The sequence below is a fragment of the Coffea arabica genome, chromosome 1e (assembly GCF_036785885.1).
Source record: "Coffea arabica cultivar ET-39 chromosome 1e, Coffea Arabica ET-39 HiFi, whole genome shotgun sequence".
Taxonomy (NCBI): Eukaryota; Viridiplantae; Streptophyta; class Magnoliopsida; order Gentianales; family Rubiaceae; genus Coffea; species Coffea arabica.
The window spans coordinates 57,243,898-57,262,871 of NC_092311.1; the positions used below are offsets into that span (position 1 = coordinate 57,243,898).

At 38.6% G+C, this 18,974-nt stretch overlaps 2 protein-coding genes and 1 long non-coding RNA gene across 5 annotated transcripts; 2 read left to right on the forward strand and 1 right to left on the reverse strand.

Moving 5' to 3' along the window:
• Positions 1-255: 255 nt before the first annotated feature.
• Positions 256-4,348, reverse strand: LOC113734074 (receptor-like cytosolic serine/threonine-protein kinase RBK2). Of its 3 annotated transcripts, none has more exons than XM_027260408.2 (8): positions 3,772-4,348; positions 2,716-3,073; positions 2,384-2,635; positions 1,831-1,985; positions 1,564-1,643; positions 1,331-1,466; positions 1,082-1,232; positions 256-992 (listed from the first exon to the last, which is right to left on the reverse strand). In XM_027260408.2, exons 1-8 carry the CDS (start codon positions 3,772-3,774, stop codon positions 961-963), a joined length of 1,167 nt encoding a protein of 388 aa, XP_027116209.1. In that variant the 5' UTR covers positions 3,775-4,348; the 3' UTR covers positions 256-960. The 3 variants fall into 3 exon arrangements, with proteins under 3 accessions (XP_027116209.1, XP_027116200.1, XP_071923922.1); XM_027260399.2 differs by having other exon boundaries at positions 1,086-1,232; positions 3,772-4,347; XM_072067821.1 differs by lacking the exon at positions 3,772-4,348 and adding an exon at positions 3,225-3,525 and having other exon boundaries at positions 1,086-1,232.
• Positions 4,349-8,470: 4,122 nt separating this feature from the next.
• LOC140003658 (probable LRR receptor-like serine/threonine-protein kinase RKF3) lies at positions 8,471-11,306 on the forward strand. The gene has a single exon (XM_072067811.1). The coding sequence runs from the start codon at positions 9,101-9,103 to the stop codon at positions 11,054-11,056; it is 1,956 nt and encodes a 651-aa protein (XP_071923912.1). The 5' UTR covers positions 8,471-9,100; the 3' UTR covers positions 11,057-11,306.
• Positions 11,307-11,624: 318 nt separating this feature from the next.
• On the forward strand, positions 11,625-12,918 carry LOC113734064 (uncharacterized). The gene is made up of 2 exons (XR_011822013.1): positions 11,625-12,557; positions 12,644-12,918. It is a non-coding gene; the product is annotated as an uncharacterized lncRNA (long non-coding RNA).
• The last annotated feature ends 6,056 nt before the right edge of the window (positions 12,919-18,974 follow it).

Consider the following 18,974-nt stretch of genomic DNA (forward strand, 5'->3'; position numbering starts at 1 on the left):
TTTCTTGCATTAGACATCTTTCAAGAGGAGCCAAATTTAATGACGTTCAGTAAGAAGACTATTGCTCCTCCTACAGCGGGTTGTGTTTGGATTGCATTTTCCGTCATTTTTCATGAAAAATTTATTGCAGCGATTTGATATATGTGAAGGAAAAAGGTGATAGGGAAATGTGATCACGAAAAACGACAATATTTTTCGACGAAAACAAGCAAGGCCTAGAAAGGGAAAAAGCTAAGCGTAAAAAAAAAAAAACAGTTTTCAAAAGCAAAGGATGCCTAAATACCTAGGCCCGTGAAATTGTTGAGAATATAATAATGCTTCTACTTCGTATACCATCATCGGTTTTCTAGTTTCTGTCCAGATTACATACTAAAAAAACTACTTAATTTGATGATCCTGCAAAATCTTCTTCTTCTACATGATTAAGCTTTAACGGATGCCGAGATGTTACTAAAACTCACCGTAGGTTCTTGGACTGGCATTGCTAGCTCTTTACCCGTTGCAAGAACACCTTCTTCAGCATATATGATATGATGCTCCAAAACCAAATATACAATCCATATAACACCGGATGAAGTTCATCGATGCTCTCCAGTCTCTACTCTCCTCCGGCGCGGCGGCTACTCAGGCTCAAGCATGGCGTGCCATTTCATTTCAAGGGGTTGATTGGCAACAGATATACCACCAAACATGGAGCCCCTGCAGTCCTCCACTTTTCGAAACTCCTGAGAGTTAACAAAATGCTTGAGGACGACCCTTTCAATCCTAATATATATAATTTAATGCCGATTCATCCACCGAGCATAACTGGTAAGCGCATTAACCAGCCACTATTGACAGAGATTTCTTCCTACTAAATACCACTTGAGCCTCCTCGCTAGCTAGTCTTCGGCATGGAACAGCTCTTCATAGTACCTCTTCCAATGGGATAGCTTTCTTCCCTTTCTCACTAATTCTAAGCTACCACAGCTGCCTCTCAGAAGCAGCAAGACCTGCAACCATGGAAAGCCAATTGAATAGATTGTCCACGCTTAACGGCTTAATGGGTGCCTAAACAAGTAGGCAGGCTGCAGGATATTACATGCCTGACTCATTCTAGGACGTCGGATTGCAGACTCTTGCACGCACAAAGAAGCAGCCAAGACCATCAGGTTCATCTCAATTGGATCGTATTCAGCAAGTGAAGGATCAACCAGCTCTCTGATTCTGCTCTTCTTCAGCTGTGGTTTTGCCTAGCAAAAGTAAAATAAAAATCAGTGCCTGTCCTTCTGTAGATTAGCCCACTCACCTCCGCCTAAAAGAGATGCACAGTGGAGGAAGACGGCATTACCCACAACACAAGGCTTTGTTGCGAGTAATCCAGAGCCCTACGTCCGGTGATGAGTTCCAGCAGCAGCACACCGAAGGCAAACACGTCAGTCTTTTCATCCACTATGCCGTGCATTAAGAATTCGGGAGCAAGATATCTGAAATCAGAAAGATTAAAAAACAAAAGAAAATGGATGGGTTCATATAGATGTTGGACGAGCTGGACAGAGATTGACAGCGGTTGAATCTACAAACCCAAATGTGCCTTCAAATTTTGACACGGTGAGGTGAGTCCATTGCCTTGGTAACCATTTTGCAAGCCCAAAATCACAGATCTGAATTCAAAATTATACTCTTCAATCAAGACATTAAGGGAGAAAAAAAAAAGGACATACTATTCCATTATAGCTCTAATTATCAACAACTCAAAATTCATGTCTACTTAAACGATCGAAATGGCTGAATACAATGTAGAGTACAGGTCTACAATGCGCATGCTCGAAGGGTTAAATGTCAGAGCACCTGAGGGTCGAAGTCCTGTGTGAGCAATATATTTGCTGCTTTAACATCTCTGTGAATGATTCTTCGTTGACAGCTCTCATGAAGATACAGCAGGCCTTTAGCAGTCCCTAATGCAATCTTATACCTAATATTCCACTTAAGCTTCTCCTTGGCACCTGCAAAGTGATTCTTTCATCATATCAAAATAGAATACCACAGAACGCTAGAACAACCTCTAAAGCTGATATGACTTGGAAAGCTATAATTGTCAAAGATTTTTCAAAGAGATGGAGGGCTCATTTGCACAAACTCTTTGATAAGCAAGCATGTGCCCCGATCATCAGTCCCAGATTGGAGCAGCTCAACCAGAAAACATGGTTTTATTACCCTGTTTGTGCAAATTCTCCCATTAGCTGATATGGCTTCTAATCTATTTACTAAACCAGCTTAACGAAAATGTGTCCCTTCTTTAAGTGCCAAAAAAAAAAAAAGAAAGGAAATTGGAAGCCAAAGTTGTCAAATTCTTCGCCAGACACCAAAAAAAGAAGCAACAGAGCAGAGATGATGAACTAACTGTGAAGCAAAGAAGCTAGACTTCCATGGGGAGACAGCTCAAGAACAAGGTAGAATCCACCTTCAACCCCATAACCAATCAATTTAGCAGTGTTGGGATGGTTGACATGGGCCATAATTCCAAGTTCAGATAAAAAATCTCCTGTTCTCTCCTCCATTGATCCTCGTGTCAGCCGCTTAATAGCAACAAGCTGCCCATCTCGCAAACTGCCTTTGTAAACTTCAGCATAACCGCCCTTTCCAACCAGACATTCTGAAGCAAAAAGAAGACAAATTTCTGGTTAGAAAAGTTTGTTAGAAAATTTTGAGAGCTGCACAGATACTTATGCTGACCCTGAGAAAAGCTCTTGGTTGCGGTTTGGAGGTCAGAGAGAGCGAAGTTCTTCCACTGAGGCTTGAAATAATTCAAACTAGTATCAAGCATGGGATCTGGCACTAGAATGATTTCCTCTCGCAAACTGCTGCTAAACCTTTTAGACAGTTTCAGGGGATGGAAGGTGGACAGGTGTCTTTTCGATTTGGTTTTGAATAATTGCAGAAATTCGGCCCATCTAGAAGACGGCTTTGGATCTTTTGGAGCTCCTAAGTCTGAAGTGCTCGCTTTCGAGGAGTCTGTTTCAGATTCTAAATTCCTCAAGTAGTCCTCAAGAACTGTATCAGGAGAACAAACGGTCTCCTTTTGTTTCTCCATCTTTAAAATCGACATTCCGAACAAAAACAGAAAACAATGATGCCAGTCAATCAATATAGTCATGTAAACAGAAACAATTAAAAGGTAGGAGCAAAAAGAAAACAAAATTGCAGAACTCAAAACAGAGACAGAGAAGGGCAAAGTCAATTACTCAAAACAAAACAAACAAGTTAAAATTGTAGAAGTTGTAGGATCCAAACGATGTGGAGGAATTCAGCTGATAAAGAACAAGAAGTTGCGGTGTGAATCAGCTCAAGCAGCAAATGAAAACGCGGTGTAGTCCAAAGGAATACCAGGAAGATTGAATTCCCAAAAAAAGCATTAGATAAGGGCGAGGATGTATTACTATTACAGAAAGGCATTACCCGTAAAAATGGGAAGATGACAGAAGCAAACTCATCAGCAGGACATCTTCATAAGCAATAGAATTGGTCATAAACAGGAACGGCAAACTTCAAACGAACCCAACAGAAGGAATGAAAAAACATTCAAGTGGACATAAAGAAACACTCGGAAAGGGCATTCAACATTCTATGAAAAGGAAGAAATCCATGTTCAACTCCACGCACACACAAAGGATGCGGTACATGCATTTAGGTATCCAAATTGCAAAAGAAGAAACTAGAGTTATTAATTCCAAGAAAAGGAAATAAAAAAAAAGAAAACAAACAAAGGCATCTGCCGTGTGAGGTTCTTACCATATAGATTCAGCTGAAGCTTCGTACAGTTGTCCCATGAACAACAACAATAACACTCCGCACTCTTCAGACAGAATTTGAAGGCAGAATAATAAACAGAGTCCGACAAGAAAGCAACAAGAGATAACGTCTGAATCTGAGAGAGATATCCTTCGCCAAGGAAGATTAAGGAGCAGGGACAAAGACAACTGACGGTTATTCGGCTGCTCAGAAGTCACCCCGACTTTTCTTCCTAAGAATATTTACTGCCTTTTGCCGTTCAGTAGTTCCAAGCAGGACTAGTACCTATTTTTTGTTTCTCAATATTATCTCGGCTTTGCTTCTTCGATTGCGGAGGAAAATCCTACTGATTTTTCTCCTTCGTTTTATTTATTTATTTATTTATTTTTGGGTCTTTGGTTTTTGTTTATCAGGAGGGGGAAACTGAGAGGCATAAGGGTTACGGGTTAATAATGTCGGCTTGCTTCGGTTCCACTTCTTAACAAAGATTTGATAAAACACTGCTGCTGCTGCGGTGCCTGCTGGTGGATTATTACTTATCTGTCCAACTCTTTTTCTTTAACAACAAGCGTCTAGTCATATACCACGTTTGGCCCACTCCCCCAACCCCCCCCCCCCCACCTACCCGCCTCAAGAAATATGAATTCGCAGAAGAAAAGAAAGAAACAAGCCTGAAGAATATCAATCCGTCATTGTAGCCAAGTATCGAATTTGTCTCTCGAGGAATTGTACACCTCAGTCAGGTCCACGCAATTTCGGAACAGTAAGAAGAGACGGGCTTTTTCAGTTTTCACTTCTCCTCGGCCGTACCTGGTTGGCTACGTGTCCAAAATTGATGCCATGCTATCCTTCTTTGTTTCACGTCGCTGGTAAAGAGAATTTTTTTTTATTTTAAAAAAAAATATTCAGAAATTGACTGCAGGGACCTCTTTCTTTCACGTCAAAGTATACACGGATGAATCGAATTAATTAATATGACAAGGACTCACAGCCACAGGAGGCTTTTTTTTTTTTTTTTTGGGAAGGAGTCTCAACTCTCAAGAGAGTTATTGATATAGATGCCGTGGACGATGCTGTAAGATTAAGTCAGTTCCAGTAGAAGTGTGTTGAGGTTTAATTACAGATTATAATCACTTGGTAATCACGTCAGCTTCAACTCCATGCAACCGCATTCTACAATAATTATTGCGATGCAAAACGGATGTCTCACGCAAGCAAGAGGAATAGAATTGGCATTGGTGGTGGAGGCATGGAATTGGCATTGGTGGTGGCTCCACTGTAAATCTTCCATCTATTCGTTGCCCTCTTTCTAAAAGATGATGATGATGATGATGATGATGATGAGGATGATGGCAATAGCCAATACAGCCAAGTACACTTTTTATTACTCGTCCAGCACACTTTGCATTGGCTCAGTAAGTAGTATTAGTAGATACAAAGCAGCTGAGGTTCGTGCCCTAATTTCCTAATCCCAAAAGTTGGAGCAGCTTTGGTTTTTTGTTGTTTAACTAACTTTAAATTGCGGCATTAGTCACTAGTGAGTTTGTTTGGACAAAAATAATTTGATTTGCAAAATTTATTCTCACAAATCCCAATCACCTCTTTATCTTCCTAACCACCTTTTTATCTCGCATACAACACATCACAAAAAGTGCTACAGTAAATATCTCAAATAAATCATCCAAATAAACTCTTATCCAAACAAACTCACTTCCCTCCGCACAATACTACTTTATTGTGCAAATTCTAATGCCATCCGAGTCCTTCGTTGTTCTTGCCTTGTTTGACTTTTCTCTTTTGGCGTCCACATCCTTCTTGTTCGTGACAGAATACAATTACATGTCAAATTGGCTACCACAATCGCCACCCTCAAACCACCACCCCCCCCCCCCCCAAAAAAAGGAAGAAAAAAAAATCATCTAATAATAACATGTCAAAATGTTCCGCTCATGATTATTACTATTATTTCAACTACTTCTCCAACTTGTGTATTGAGCCTATGTTAAAGGCAGCAGCATCTAATTAAAACAACAACCAAATCCATGACAAAATTCACAAGGCAATGACAAAGTCAATTTTACTTTTGGAGAAAAATAAATGAGGGATCCGGCCAAATGGGAATTTATGCCGGTTTGGATTGCTTTTTTTTTTTTTTTTGGAAATTTTTGTACAAAAATATACTATAACAATTTAATGTACGTGAGATAAAAAAATGATTAACAATTATGTTCATGAAAACGTAAAGAAGAGTGGTGAAGTCGGAATCCTTTATATCAGGATAAGAGACTAAAAGGTAATCCTTACTTTCATTTGTTTTCTCAATCTTTGCCTTGAGAGTTGTTGAAGCCACATTGAGGCTAATTAAATTTTTTGTTAGTCTTAAGAGCTCCTGTTGTCGGACAAAATGAATTGCTACTATAAGTCTTTTCGCACGGAAGAGGGGTAGGAACGGTTATAGGAAGCAATCGTTCCTGAAGATTTATGGTCAAGATTTGACCAAAAAAATATAAGGTCTAGATTTTATTTTATACATTATTTTTTATATCATGTGTGAGACTCACAAAAATTTATTTTATAGTTATATATTGTTGAGAGTGAGTTATACTATATGCATATCAAATTACTATATATTTTGCACATTTTACACAAAATAACTCAAAACAGTTTTTTTAATGACTATTCGGGCCCTTGTCCCGTCTGCCCAAAAGGGGGAAAAAACTCTTTATAAAATTTGAGCCTTTTTTGAAGTGTTGTGTAAGCAGACGTCATTTGATTAATGAGAACGTGGGCTTTGAATGAGGTAGAGGAATCTTGAAACTCAAAGACCCAGAGCAGCTTACATTGGGGACTCAGGAGGAACTTCTATGCAGGTTCGGGGCTTCGTCACCCCAAAACCGGTTCAAAATTTGAAGGAAAGGAAAGAACCCGGAAGGAGAAAGCCAGGCCCAAACAATAAAGGTCAAGCCTCGTGAGCCTTGTACACTCCAAATTCTCTTGCCCTACTATGAATAAGATACTAATAGTAAGACTAATACGTTCAACTGGAAAGCGGAAACGGGGAATTGACGAAATCCGCATTGTAAGAATAATTGCCAGATGCTATAGTTATAATAATAATAATAAGCCCCACGACAATCATCACAGAACATGCAAAAATTAACCCCAAAAAAAAGATAAATAAAATAAATACTAATACTTGAGTGCTGCCAATTTATTTATTTTTTATATAAATTCTATTCTATACCTACTCCTATCCTATTCTACACTAAGAGAAATAGATGGACCTAAGAGACTAAATGAAAAATTCAGAAGAGACTGAATTTTCACCGAACAAGATCGATGTCTTTGCACTGGCTGATAAAATTTTCAATAAATTCTAGACAAAAATATAGAATCCTTTAACCTACAACATTCAAGGAGAGATTTAAAACTCTCCTAGCTAACTGCTCTTGTGCTGCCAATCGAGTAGGAAGATTAGTACTCAATTGACATTTTGTCCCTTGAAGCTGGGGGTTTCCTTCTTCAGGATATGGATATGGAACGGCACGACAACAACAAAATTCAAAATGGACGACTCCAATATATAAATAGGATTATTATCACTTTATCCCCTTAACGTTTGATGTTATTATTAATTTCTCCTTTACTGTTATATTTTAATCACTTTATCCCCAAGACTAACGGTCAAATTTAACGGAATTTGTTAACTAATGTGAAAAGACATGTTTAACCCTTAAAATTATTATCACTTTGCCCCCATAAACTATAGTTCCAGTATCAATTTACCCCATAAAGTTATTTTTTAGGTAATTTATCTTACCATTAAACCAACTTAGCAACTTAAAAAACTTTAGAAGAAAATACCCTCTTATTTGCATAATAAAAAATTTAGAGTGGTTCTTCTCTTTTTTAGTATAAAAAAAAAGTCAAAATATTAACTTCTTTATTCTTGGCAATCTTATTAATATCAAAAAAAAAAAAAAAAAGAAAGATGGAAAGGGGAAGGGGAAGGGGAGAGGGAGAGAGCTCAATTCTTTTTTTTTTTTAAATTACAAATAAGAAAGAATTAAATACTTTTATTATTTTAAAATTATTTCACTTTTCTTTTTACTACCAAATTCCAATTCTAATCCTGACAATCTTAATGTAATACGATGATATTATACTTTTCTTTATTTTCTTTCTTTACAAAATCTTATTTTCTTTGTTCTTATTTTCTATCTCTTTTTCTTTTCCTAGTATCAATAAGTGTGAAAAAAAGAAATTTGAGAAAACCCTTTTAATTTTATGTTTTTTGATCTCTTAAAGTGAAAAAAAGGAAGAATAACCATTCCAACTTTTTTATTTTTAATGATATATAAAAGGGTATATATTTAAAATTTTTTGACCATACTAGTTAGATTAACGATGAAGTAAAATGCCTAGAAAATAATGTTAAGAACGAAAGTGATTGTATCACTATAATCTAAACGAATAAAGTGATAATAACAATGTAATAATGCTATAAAATAAAAGGGTACTTTTGTTCAAAATTTTTTAACATGTTGAGTTGAATTACTTATGGGGGTAAAGTGATTAAAAGATAACATTAGAGGGTAAACTGATAGTAGTGATATAGTTTAAGAAGGTAAAATGATAATAACCCTGTATAAATATATATAGTCCTTGTGTGATACTGTAGTACGTTGTGCAGGACATTGGTGGCGTGGCGGGGCTCACTAGGATCCAGAGAGAGACGGAGGGTAAAAAGAGTAGCAAGTAAACCTTCTTCTGGTATCGGAACTGGTGGTGAAAGGGCTGGAAAAATACCTCTCTCTCTCCATCTGGTTTCCTGGAACCCACTGCCCACTTGCCGGGGTAGCTTCTCCTGACCTTCCCAGTTGCAGACTTTGAGAAGCATTATAGTGCTAGTACTGGGGCAGTAGTAACACCATGTACTGGTGGGTGCATAGACAAGGAAACCCCATGGCGGCTGCTGCTGTTGCTGCCGCCTCTTGATTTGAGTCCTAAATTTCCCACCCTCAAAAAGGTTCTCATAGTCTTATCGCATCATCAGTATAACGCATCATCATTCATGACTCGCAACCTCCAAAAATAAAAAAAGTCAAATCATCTTACCAATTACTACTAATGTTAAGTGTATACGGTTTGTATTATTAGTTATTACTACAACAAGAAGTTCTACTTCATTCCCAATCTCCCACCACCAATGAACACCTCGTCATTTATTGACGCCTAGCCTACTGAATTTTGTTGCTGGGCATCATCCAATCAAAGCCTCTGAATCCCTCGCTCTCTCCCTTCAGAGAGGTCCTCTAGATTCATTGATATGCATCGTCTGATTTTTTTCTTCATCGTTCATCTGTCTCTGCAAACTCAGCTCATTTCTCTCCCCGTCTTTGCCCGGCAACTCCCCGGCCGCACCCTCCTCCAGAACCCCAACGCCACCTCCCCCTGCCCCCTCGACTTTAATATCCTCCGCCAGTTGTTCCAGGGTTCCACTCGCCGCAACTTGGACACCTCCACTCAGTGCCAATACATCCGCCAATCCCTCCGACTCGTCCTCTCCGACTATCTCAGGCGCACCAACTCCTTCCTCCCTCCTCTCAGCTCCGCCGACTCCTGCTGGCAGGCTTACCAGTCTTTAGTCAACGAATTCGTCCCCAGCATGGACATCCGCCGATCCTGCGGCTTCCAGACTAGCTGGATCTCCGAGGGCTGCATGGGCATCAACACCCGCGCCCAGTTCGAGTCCACCGTTTCTCAATCTGCCCTCCACGACGTTGTTTCCAACTGCAACCAGTCCCTCGAGAACGGCTCCCCTTGTGCCGCGTGTACCACCAGCCTCTCCAGCCTCCTTGCCTCCTACCTCACCGGTCCCTCCGTCGGTAACCTCACCGACTGCACAGCCTACGGCTCCATTTACGCCGCCGCCTTCGCCAACCAATTCGGGCCCACTGACAAGGGTACCGCCAAATGCTTGTTTTCCCTCGATTTCGCGGCCACCAATTCCAGTAATAAGCGGAAAAGGATCGAAGTTAGCGTGATTGTGGTGGTAGGTGTCGTGGTTCTGGTCGTCCTTTTTTCCGGGCTCTGGTTCTGCCGTCAAAGAAGGAAAAGGAAAATAAAAGCCAGCGAAAGATGGAAATTAAGCCAGGCAAACTCAGGTTCTGGCCCCGCCGCTTCTGGGTTGGATTCAATAAGTGGGAGCACTAATTTAGTTAGGTTCACACTTGACGAAATTAAGGCTGCCACCAACAATTTTTCGAGGGAGAACATAATTGGAAGAGGAGGGTATGGGAACGTGTACAAGGGTGTGTTGCCTGATGGCTCTGAAGCGGCATTGAAGAGGTTCAAGAATTGTTCTGCTTTCGGGGATGCCACTTTCACGCACGAGGTTGAGGTCATTGCCAGCATTAGGCATGTCAATCTCGTAACTTTGAGAGGGTATTGCGTGGCTACCGCTCCTTATGAGGGTCACCAGAGGATTATTGTGTGCGATCTGATTATGAATGGGAGCCTTCACGACCATCTATTTGGATTGAATGCGAACAAGCTCAGTTGGCCAACTCGTCAAAGGATTGCACTTGGGACGGCGAAGGGCTTGGCCTATTTGCATTACGGTGCACAACCTGCCATAATTCACAGGGACATCAAAGCAAGTAATATACTTTTAGATGAAACCTTTGAGCCTAAGGTGGCAGATTTCGGATTGGCTAAGTTTACCCCGGAGGGAATGACTCACTTGAGCACTAGAGTGGCCGGCACCATGGGATATGTGGCACCTGAGTATGCTTTATACGGGCAGCTAACTGAGAGGAGTGATGTATATAGCTTCGGGGTTGTGCTTCTTGAGCTTTTGAGCGGGAAGAAAGCCATTATAGCAACTAACGATGGCCAGCCTGTTGTTGTCACTGATTGGGCTTGGTCGTTGGTGAGGAATGGTAGAGCGCTAGATGTTATAGAAGATGGTATGCCTGAAATAGGTCCTCCAGAAGTGTTGGAGAAATATGTGCTGATTGCTGTTCTTTGCTCACATCCGCAATTGTATGCTCGACCAACCATGGACCACGTTGTGAAGATGTTGGACACTGACGATGTGCCTGTTCCATCAGTGCCTGAACGTCCAATTCCTCTTACTGCTGATATTGATGATATCCAGAGATCTGCCAGTAGTAGTGGCTCTGGTCATCTGTCAACCGCTAATGGTTACCAGCCATACACACTGGAGAAAGAATGCTCCGAGACGCCCAAGGAAATTCAAGAAAGCCCTCTTAGGAGATAAAAAAAGGGTTATCGTGATTCTCTGTTATTTTTCATCGGAAATTGGCAGAAGGCGCCTATACTGGAATTTTCTTTCCAAAGATTTTTTTGGCCTAATTCTTTGCTCATTATTAGATTGTGCGATTCTGAAAATCAGAATCACTAACACGTTAACATCTACCATTGTACAGCGTATAGTGTAGAACCAATGTACATATTTGACCCCCAGAGTTCAGACTTTCCAAAGAAGGAACGATTGTTTTCCTGCTGTACCCCAAAAAACATCATCCCACGTCCATCTTGATCTCTTTATGCCTAAATATTAAATTGGTGATTCTTCATTTCGCCGCAATCCATGTCATAACAAGCTTCACCTTTATAATCAGTAAATCTAGCTGGTTGCTGGCTTGCTGCACAAATCCACTCAGAGAGAATAGAACGGAATGAGACTCAAACCATCACGAAAGCTAAACGGTTGTCACGACCGAGGAAGCACATAAAACTGGAAAGTTATCTATAATTCAACCTTTGAGGTATTGCCATTTTCTGGCTAGCTACCGAAGGTTTCTGTACCCCTGAGATTCCGATTTCATTCTCCGTGCATTCAGATGAACTGAGGGGGAAAACGGAACTAACTGAAGCTGGTGTTGTGGCCTCTCGCTGGTCTTTTCAGCTAAGTCAGATCATTTAATCAACCTCATGCAGTTTGGTGAATCCTACTAATAAGAATGGGACTAGGATAAAAGACAAGAAACCCCCTATGGTTTCGCGAAAAAATATCTTACCTTCTATTATTTAGAAACCTCCACATAAACACTCTAAACTTCATAATTAAAATGAAAATTACCTTCTAAACCGGCTAAATTACCGGCTGCAGGTCGAATATCTAAACTACCCTCATTTATAATAGAGAAGGAGAGAGAATCCCCACAATCTTGTCTAGTAAGCACTGCCCAATTTTCTTATAACATCCAGAGGAGCGAGGCTACAGGAAAGAGTCCCTTTGAACTGGCCACCAGAAGGCAGCCCTTAACCCCAGATGCCATTGCCAGCGGATATACCCCCCGGGGGGGGGGGGAATACAAATTCGCGAAAGGAATGCAAGAGGAGACTGAACTTGCAAAAGCTACCTTGAACAAAGCAAAGAAGTTCCCGGTCAAAGGAGTGTCATCGTAAGGGTTGATGGTAAATGTCAGTTTGCTTCGACTGTGCTTTAATGCCTTTCAGCTTCTTTAGTATGTTTGCGAAGTAATCCTGCAGATATTTCTCTAGTGTGATGATGTCTTTTGCATCGACACCAAGAAGTGAATATGTCTCGGCCATTGCCACTGAGAAGACGGTATCACTTGTTGTGAGTGCCTAGGGATGTCAAAACAGAAGTTGTCGAAGTTGCAGCATCTGGTCAAGAGATATCCACTCGTCCGTTTCAGCTTGTGATTGGTCGTGTATGGAAGGGAACAGCATTTGGTGGTTTCAAAAGTCGTTCCCAAGTACCTTGGCTTGTAGACAAGTATATGAAGAAGGTTGGTTCTCCAGAATCTGCATAGCACGTTGCCAGAGCTTTTTATTGTTTCTCTTTTGTCCTGCTTACTGTTTCTTCATATCGCAGGAGATCAAAGTAGACGAGTACGTCACCCACAATTTGACGCTTAAGGAGATAAACAAAGCTTTTGATCTGATGCATGAAGGTGACTGCTTGCGCGTTGTGCTTAGTGTGTTCGAGTGAATGAAACAACTTTGGTTGTTTTGGGTTGTCAGTTTAATAACATTTGAAGCTCTGAACTTTGATACCCTCTGTCACCTCTTCTCTTTGAGAAGTTCCAAAAGGGAAGGGGGTGGAACTCTTCTGATGATTTTATCCTCTAAATTTGTTTTGTTACCAAAGTCCCCCTTTTGTTGCTGTTAGACATTTTGGCTTTTGGCGGCAGATATCTTGATGAATATTAATGATCCGGCAAAATATGCCGTGGTTTTATCTTGATGAATGGTTCTCCCTGGCCCGATTTAGAGAAAGAACTTTTCTTTTGCTTGCGAGAGAATTTAAGTGGGTGGATGATTGGTTGACAGGTGTCTAGCTAACAAAGAACCCGACAAAAACTAGTACAGTAGCGCCCTAGCTAACCTCGCATACCGATCGTCACTATGTCTCACCGCCCCGTTACAGGTCAATTTTTACTTTAGTTACGAAGTTTAGGATATTTATATGAAGATTTTTAAACGATAGAGAAATAAAGTGTCTTTTCGTGAAATCGCAAGGGATTCTTTGTATTTTACTCATGAGACTATGAGGAAACATCAGCGAAGATAAAACGCTTGATTCCCCTATCATGGTGCTTTCACCTTAACCTGGTCCTTAATCATATCAAAGGCGTGAATCCGGGCAGGAGGCAATGAGATCGCAGGTTTGAAGATGAATCTGCTAAAATATATGTCATCTCCAAAGTCATTATGGTCTTCTAATATATTCTTAGCATAAAGGATCCATTAAGGACTTAGGCCTTGTTTGGTAGACAAATTTTTTGCCAAGTTTGTCAGTTACAATTTTTTAAAAATTTTAACTATAGTAACCTTAAAAAATTTTTCGAAGTTTTTAAACTATACATTTCAAAATATTTAAAATTTTTTTTAAAAATTTCTATAGTAAATTACAGTAAAATTTTAGACAAGCATCTAAAAAGCTCACTTGCCAAACGAAGAATTTGGGAAGAGTTCATGTGTTTGGACTGAAATACTAGGCTTCTAGTTCCCATTTCCTGACTGACCATATCGCCGTCTTAGTAAATCACTAGATTGAAGTTGCGAAACCTTGGGTTTTGCATTGGAATTGGATCGCAAAACTGACTGAGGCCATGTCTTCAATGTCTGGATGATGTTTCTTGGAGGCCTAATTTACTTTTCCACCAACAGAGCCAGACTTGTGTACTGGTGAATTGATCAATTATTGTGATCCGTCAGGCCACGAAAAAAGTAAGAAGAAAAAGGAGGGGTGATCCGTACTTAATGCAAATTTTCTTGCACGACCCAAACGAAATGTGTGGACCCAGGCTGTTACTTTCCTGGCCTCCGAAATGAACAAACACAAGATGTCAAATGCTTTGGCCCAACAAAATAAATGTGTAGTCCCTACTAAGGAAGGAAGAAACAAAATTAAGCATTTATTTTTGTCAGTGTTATTGTGTAAAACAAGATGAGAGTCACCAATGAGCCTATTATCGTAGGCAAAATGATGAGGACCGCAAGAGTCATTTTCAACCACCAAAAGGGGGAAAAAAAAGAGTTACTTTCTCAATCAACATCTTCAGCAATCGCTAAGGCACTCAGGGCCTGCTTGGTAATTCAACTTAATGTCATTTTTCTTCAAAAAAAAAAAAATTTTCATCTTTTTCGTGAATACATTTTTCAATTATCTTTTTATTTTAAATATATCAAATTGTTATAATATATTTTTTTACAAAAACTTCAAAATATAGCAATCAAAATGGTATCTATTTCATTCAAAACTTTTGAACTCATCATGTTTGAAAGCTGAAATGGCTAGCCACTTAATATATTAAACACAATTTGTATACAAAAATTTTAAGTTAAATTTTTTTATTGAATTTTCTAATTTGATCATATATATTACACTTCTCACGGATATAACACACTTTCATATATACTCTTACACAAAGTATACATTTTGCTCTCATCCGTTCGACATACACACACATACACACTTAAGTACTATCTATCAATTATTTAATTATTTTTCTCACATAAAATACTTTTCTTTCTCTTCAGATACACAAATAAAGACAAAATTTTAAAAAGATGAAAATATAATATTTGTACAATATTTCAATATAGTGTACAATTTAATTAATTTTCAAACATATATAACTTTATTAACTTAGCAACTAAATACTTTCAACATTTAATTTTCAGATTTTAGAATTCAAATTATAGGCTTTAGTTTTACCAAACAAAAGTTTGGGACATAAATTCTCTTCCATTATAGGACGGCAGCCCTCGGAGTATTAGTTATCACTTATCACAATCACTTTCCCCAATCAAAAGTGCAGAGGAAAAATTTTCAGCAATTTTATTCCCCGCTCATCATGGCTAATTCCTTAAAATATATGTTAAAAAAAAAAAAAATCCGCCAAATGCACTTCTGACACGAGGTGTTGCTCCTTTTTTACGTGCCGTGCTGATTCAGTACGGCCGCAAAATTAAAATCCCTCCCCCGCCAACCACACTGTTGCAGACGTTTGCAGAGAGAGCTCAGTCGCATCTATGCTGACTGGGCACGGCTGCCGCAGACACAAAGCCTGTTGGAAAAGAATCCTCGCACTAAGTAGAATTGGCAACTGGTTTCGGACTTATACCGCTTTAGTTGGTAACTGTTCTTTTGTGTCTTGTACATTGGTAGGGATACACCAGTGTAATTGGAATGTTAAATTCCTGCTGTATAAATAATAATAATAATAATAAGAATCCTCTGTTATTGGTGAAGGGCCATTGTATTCTCTTATTGGCAGATAGTCATTTAAACCACTTGTTTAGCAATGAGGTCTATGATTGGTGTTATTCGATAAATGAAATTTTGATTTTTTATTTAGCAGGTCAACATCCATTTACCGTCCAAATTTTTATTTGGTAATTGAATATTGGCAATTGGAGTTTTCTAATATATATCAGTGAAGTATATGTAATATGTAATTAATAATATAGAAGTTATTAATGTGTTAATATGTCACTAACTAACATCATATACATTTGTCCATTCGCATAAATTATAACTTATAAATTATTTAATTAAAATATCAAATTTGGTAATTCGATCGGTAATCGGAAATCAAATTTCAATATCCATTTCCAAACTTACCAAATTTTAAAATTGAATTGCTGAATTCAGTTTTATAGATATTGACTTCCGAACTAAATTGGATCAAAGTGTGAACATTCCGGTCTTTAGCACCTTGTACTTTTGGCGTATGCTATCTAGTACAAATGAAAATTATGAAGAAACTCCTGCAATTGAAGTATTTCAATAAACAGTAATGGAAAGCTTGTATAAGGTTATATACAAGAATTGTAGGAAAGGGAAATCTACACAAGAAATTAAAGTCTTAATGTTCATTGATTTCACAATCAACAGATTATGATGGTTCATGTTCCAAAATCATTCTAGAAAAATGATATACCCGTATTTTCGGTTAAAATTTTCTTCTCATTTATTTTTCCCATTTTCCTTTGTTTCTTTGGGAACACACACTTCAATTTTCTTATGCCATGTTTCCACCATGGCGACGGGGAGGAGGTCAGTCGCAGCCATGCCGACTGGGCCATGCCTGAAAATTTTGCAGATGTCTGCCATTTTTGTAGAGGTCTGTCAGTGTGGTTGGCCGGGAGGAGGGATTTTAATTATACGGGCGTGTTGAGTCAACACGTCACGTATAAAATGGGAAACCTCTCTTGTCAGATGTGCATTTGACGGATTGTTTTTTTTTTTTTTTACATAGATTTTAAGGAATTAGCCATCATTTACATGCTTGCTAATAATTGCCAATGCTAATGCTCGTCATTGTAACTAACTAGCTCTAAAATAATTGGCCACCACATACCTTTATGGGATGAGAGATCAAATGTTCAAATCTTATCTATCATTAAGTTGTTATTTAACATGAATTTTCTTAGATCCATATGTTAAAAGCGCTCCCATGATGAATAGTAAATGCAGGTGTAATCATGACAATTGAAAAAAAAAAAAAAAAAACGCTCGTCATTAAGGGCCAGGAACGCAGCTACTACTAACAAATCATCTTTTGACCAATAAAAATGCTCTAAATAAAATTATGAAATTCACTAATTCCATATTAAATATAATATCAATAGAATTGCGAGGCCTACATTTATCTATTTTGACTATATCATATTGATCAAGAATCAACCATTGAATTTAGGTAGTCTATTATCTTTCTCAAAATATGTTTTGATTCATCTTGACAAAGCTACTTGAAAGTGAAGCTTTTTGTTCTTTCGTTGAGTTTTTCTTACCTCAATTATCACTAAGAAACACCTTATCACTAGGATTAAGGTGATGGAGTTCGAATTCCCTGTGCCTTATTTCTCCTAACTCTAGTTACACTTGGTACTCCAAAAAAAGAAAAGAAAATTTAATTAGGTCGAAGAAAAGAAAAGACTTTAAGTTAACGGCTTTAACTTGTGTATCCTATATTCCTATGGCGGTAATAATTAGAGGAAAACTTCTCTGGAGTTGCATTGTAGCGTAAACTGCAATATTTGTACGCGTAGTTTGTGGGATGAAATAGAAGAGTACATTGTGTGGCTTGGCTTGTGGTTTCTCAGATTTGGAGTAGAAAATACGGCCGCACACTTACCAGTTACCACTGCCCCAGAAAGAGAGAGAGAGAGAGAGAGAGAGAGTATGTGTGTATTTATAAAAAAAAAGAAAAAAGAAAAAGCATTCTGTACTTTTGAGTTGAAGGACTCGTTAAAGTTGCAGTGTGGTGGGCTTGTTTGAGAAAATAAATCCATTTGGATGGGGAATATTTTGGGTGTTTGTATAAAATTTTATTATAATTTATTGTAAAAATTGTAATTTTTTTTGTAGGCTTGAGGGTTTTTAAGAAAAAAATTTATTTTTCCTTTTCTTTTTACTTTCTTCTTCCTTCTTTTTACCTCCCTCTCTATCCACCGTCAATTGCCACCACCACCTCATCCCTCCTTTTTTTGGCCTATTTCATCCTCCCTCTTTCTCCTCTTCCCCCTTTTTCTCTTCTTTTTTCTCCCACTTCTTCTTTGGTCACGTGACCAAAAAGGAAGGAAGAGGGGAAAGGAGGTGGGGGAAGGAAGAGAAATGAGAGGAGTGGAGGGGAGACGGAGAGGAGGAGAAGGGAGAGAAGGAGGAAAAAAAAAGAGGTTGGCATGCATTGGCAATGCACCCCGTCGGCGGTGGTGGGTTGAGGTGAAAAAAAAAAAGGGAAAGAAATAAAAGACTTATGTGTTTTTGAATTTTTTGGGGTGTGTATATTAAAAAGTTTGGATTATTTTGAGAGGGTTAGTTTATATAAAATTATAAAAAAGGGGTTAAAAATAAAAAGTCCCCTGTAGTATATTTTATACACAGAAAAGCCCCTGTGATTTCAAAACACACAAAACGACATCTCATGTTTTGAACTAAATTGTAAACTAACAGAATTCGTTACATTTAACGAAAATGACGGTCTCTACTGTTAAACTTATCGAATTCCGTTAAATTTATCGGATTCCGTTAAAATTTTCGTTAAGTTTATCGGATTCCATTAAATTTAACGAATTCTGTTAGCTTATAATTTAGTTCAAAATATGATATGTCGATTTATATGTTTTAAAATCACGAAAAGTTTTTTTGTATATTAGATATACCACGGAGAATTTTTTGTTTTTAACCCTTAAAAAAACAACAGGCGAAGTTGGCCGGTTGGTTCGCCAAAAAAAAAAAAAAACAAAAAACAAAAGGAGTTGGCCAGTTGCCACGCTACCGAAGTTGGTGTCTTTGTTTTGTGGCAATAAAGGACATCATTCTTCTTGGGTAACAAATGCCATTGATTAGAGGGGGGATATCTGGGGAGGACAAAAGTGAAAAAAATACGAAAGCCGTCCTCTTCTTGGGCACCTCCCAGATTTGCCGTTGATTGCATCTGCGCTTCGGTTTGCTTCCCCCTGCAGTCACAAAAATACAAGAAGTTGGTGTATTTAATGTACAACGGTGCAATGCCGGCTGCCGCATCTGCCAGTTAATATTGAAGGCGCTATTTTACATTGCTTAGACGAAAAGATGCTCCTATTTACAGTAGTACCAGTACTACATTCTTATCCTTTCGCCCACCCATGATTGTGATTTGATTCGATTCATCGTCTTCTCTCTTGTGGATATTTGCTGCACCGATCGCCGC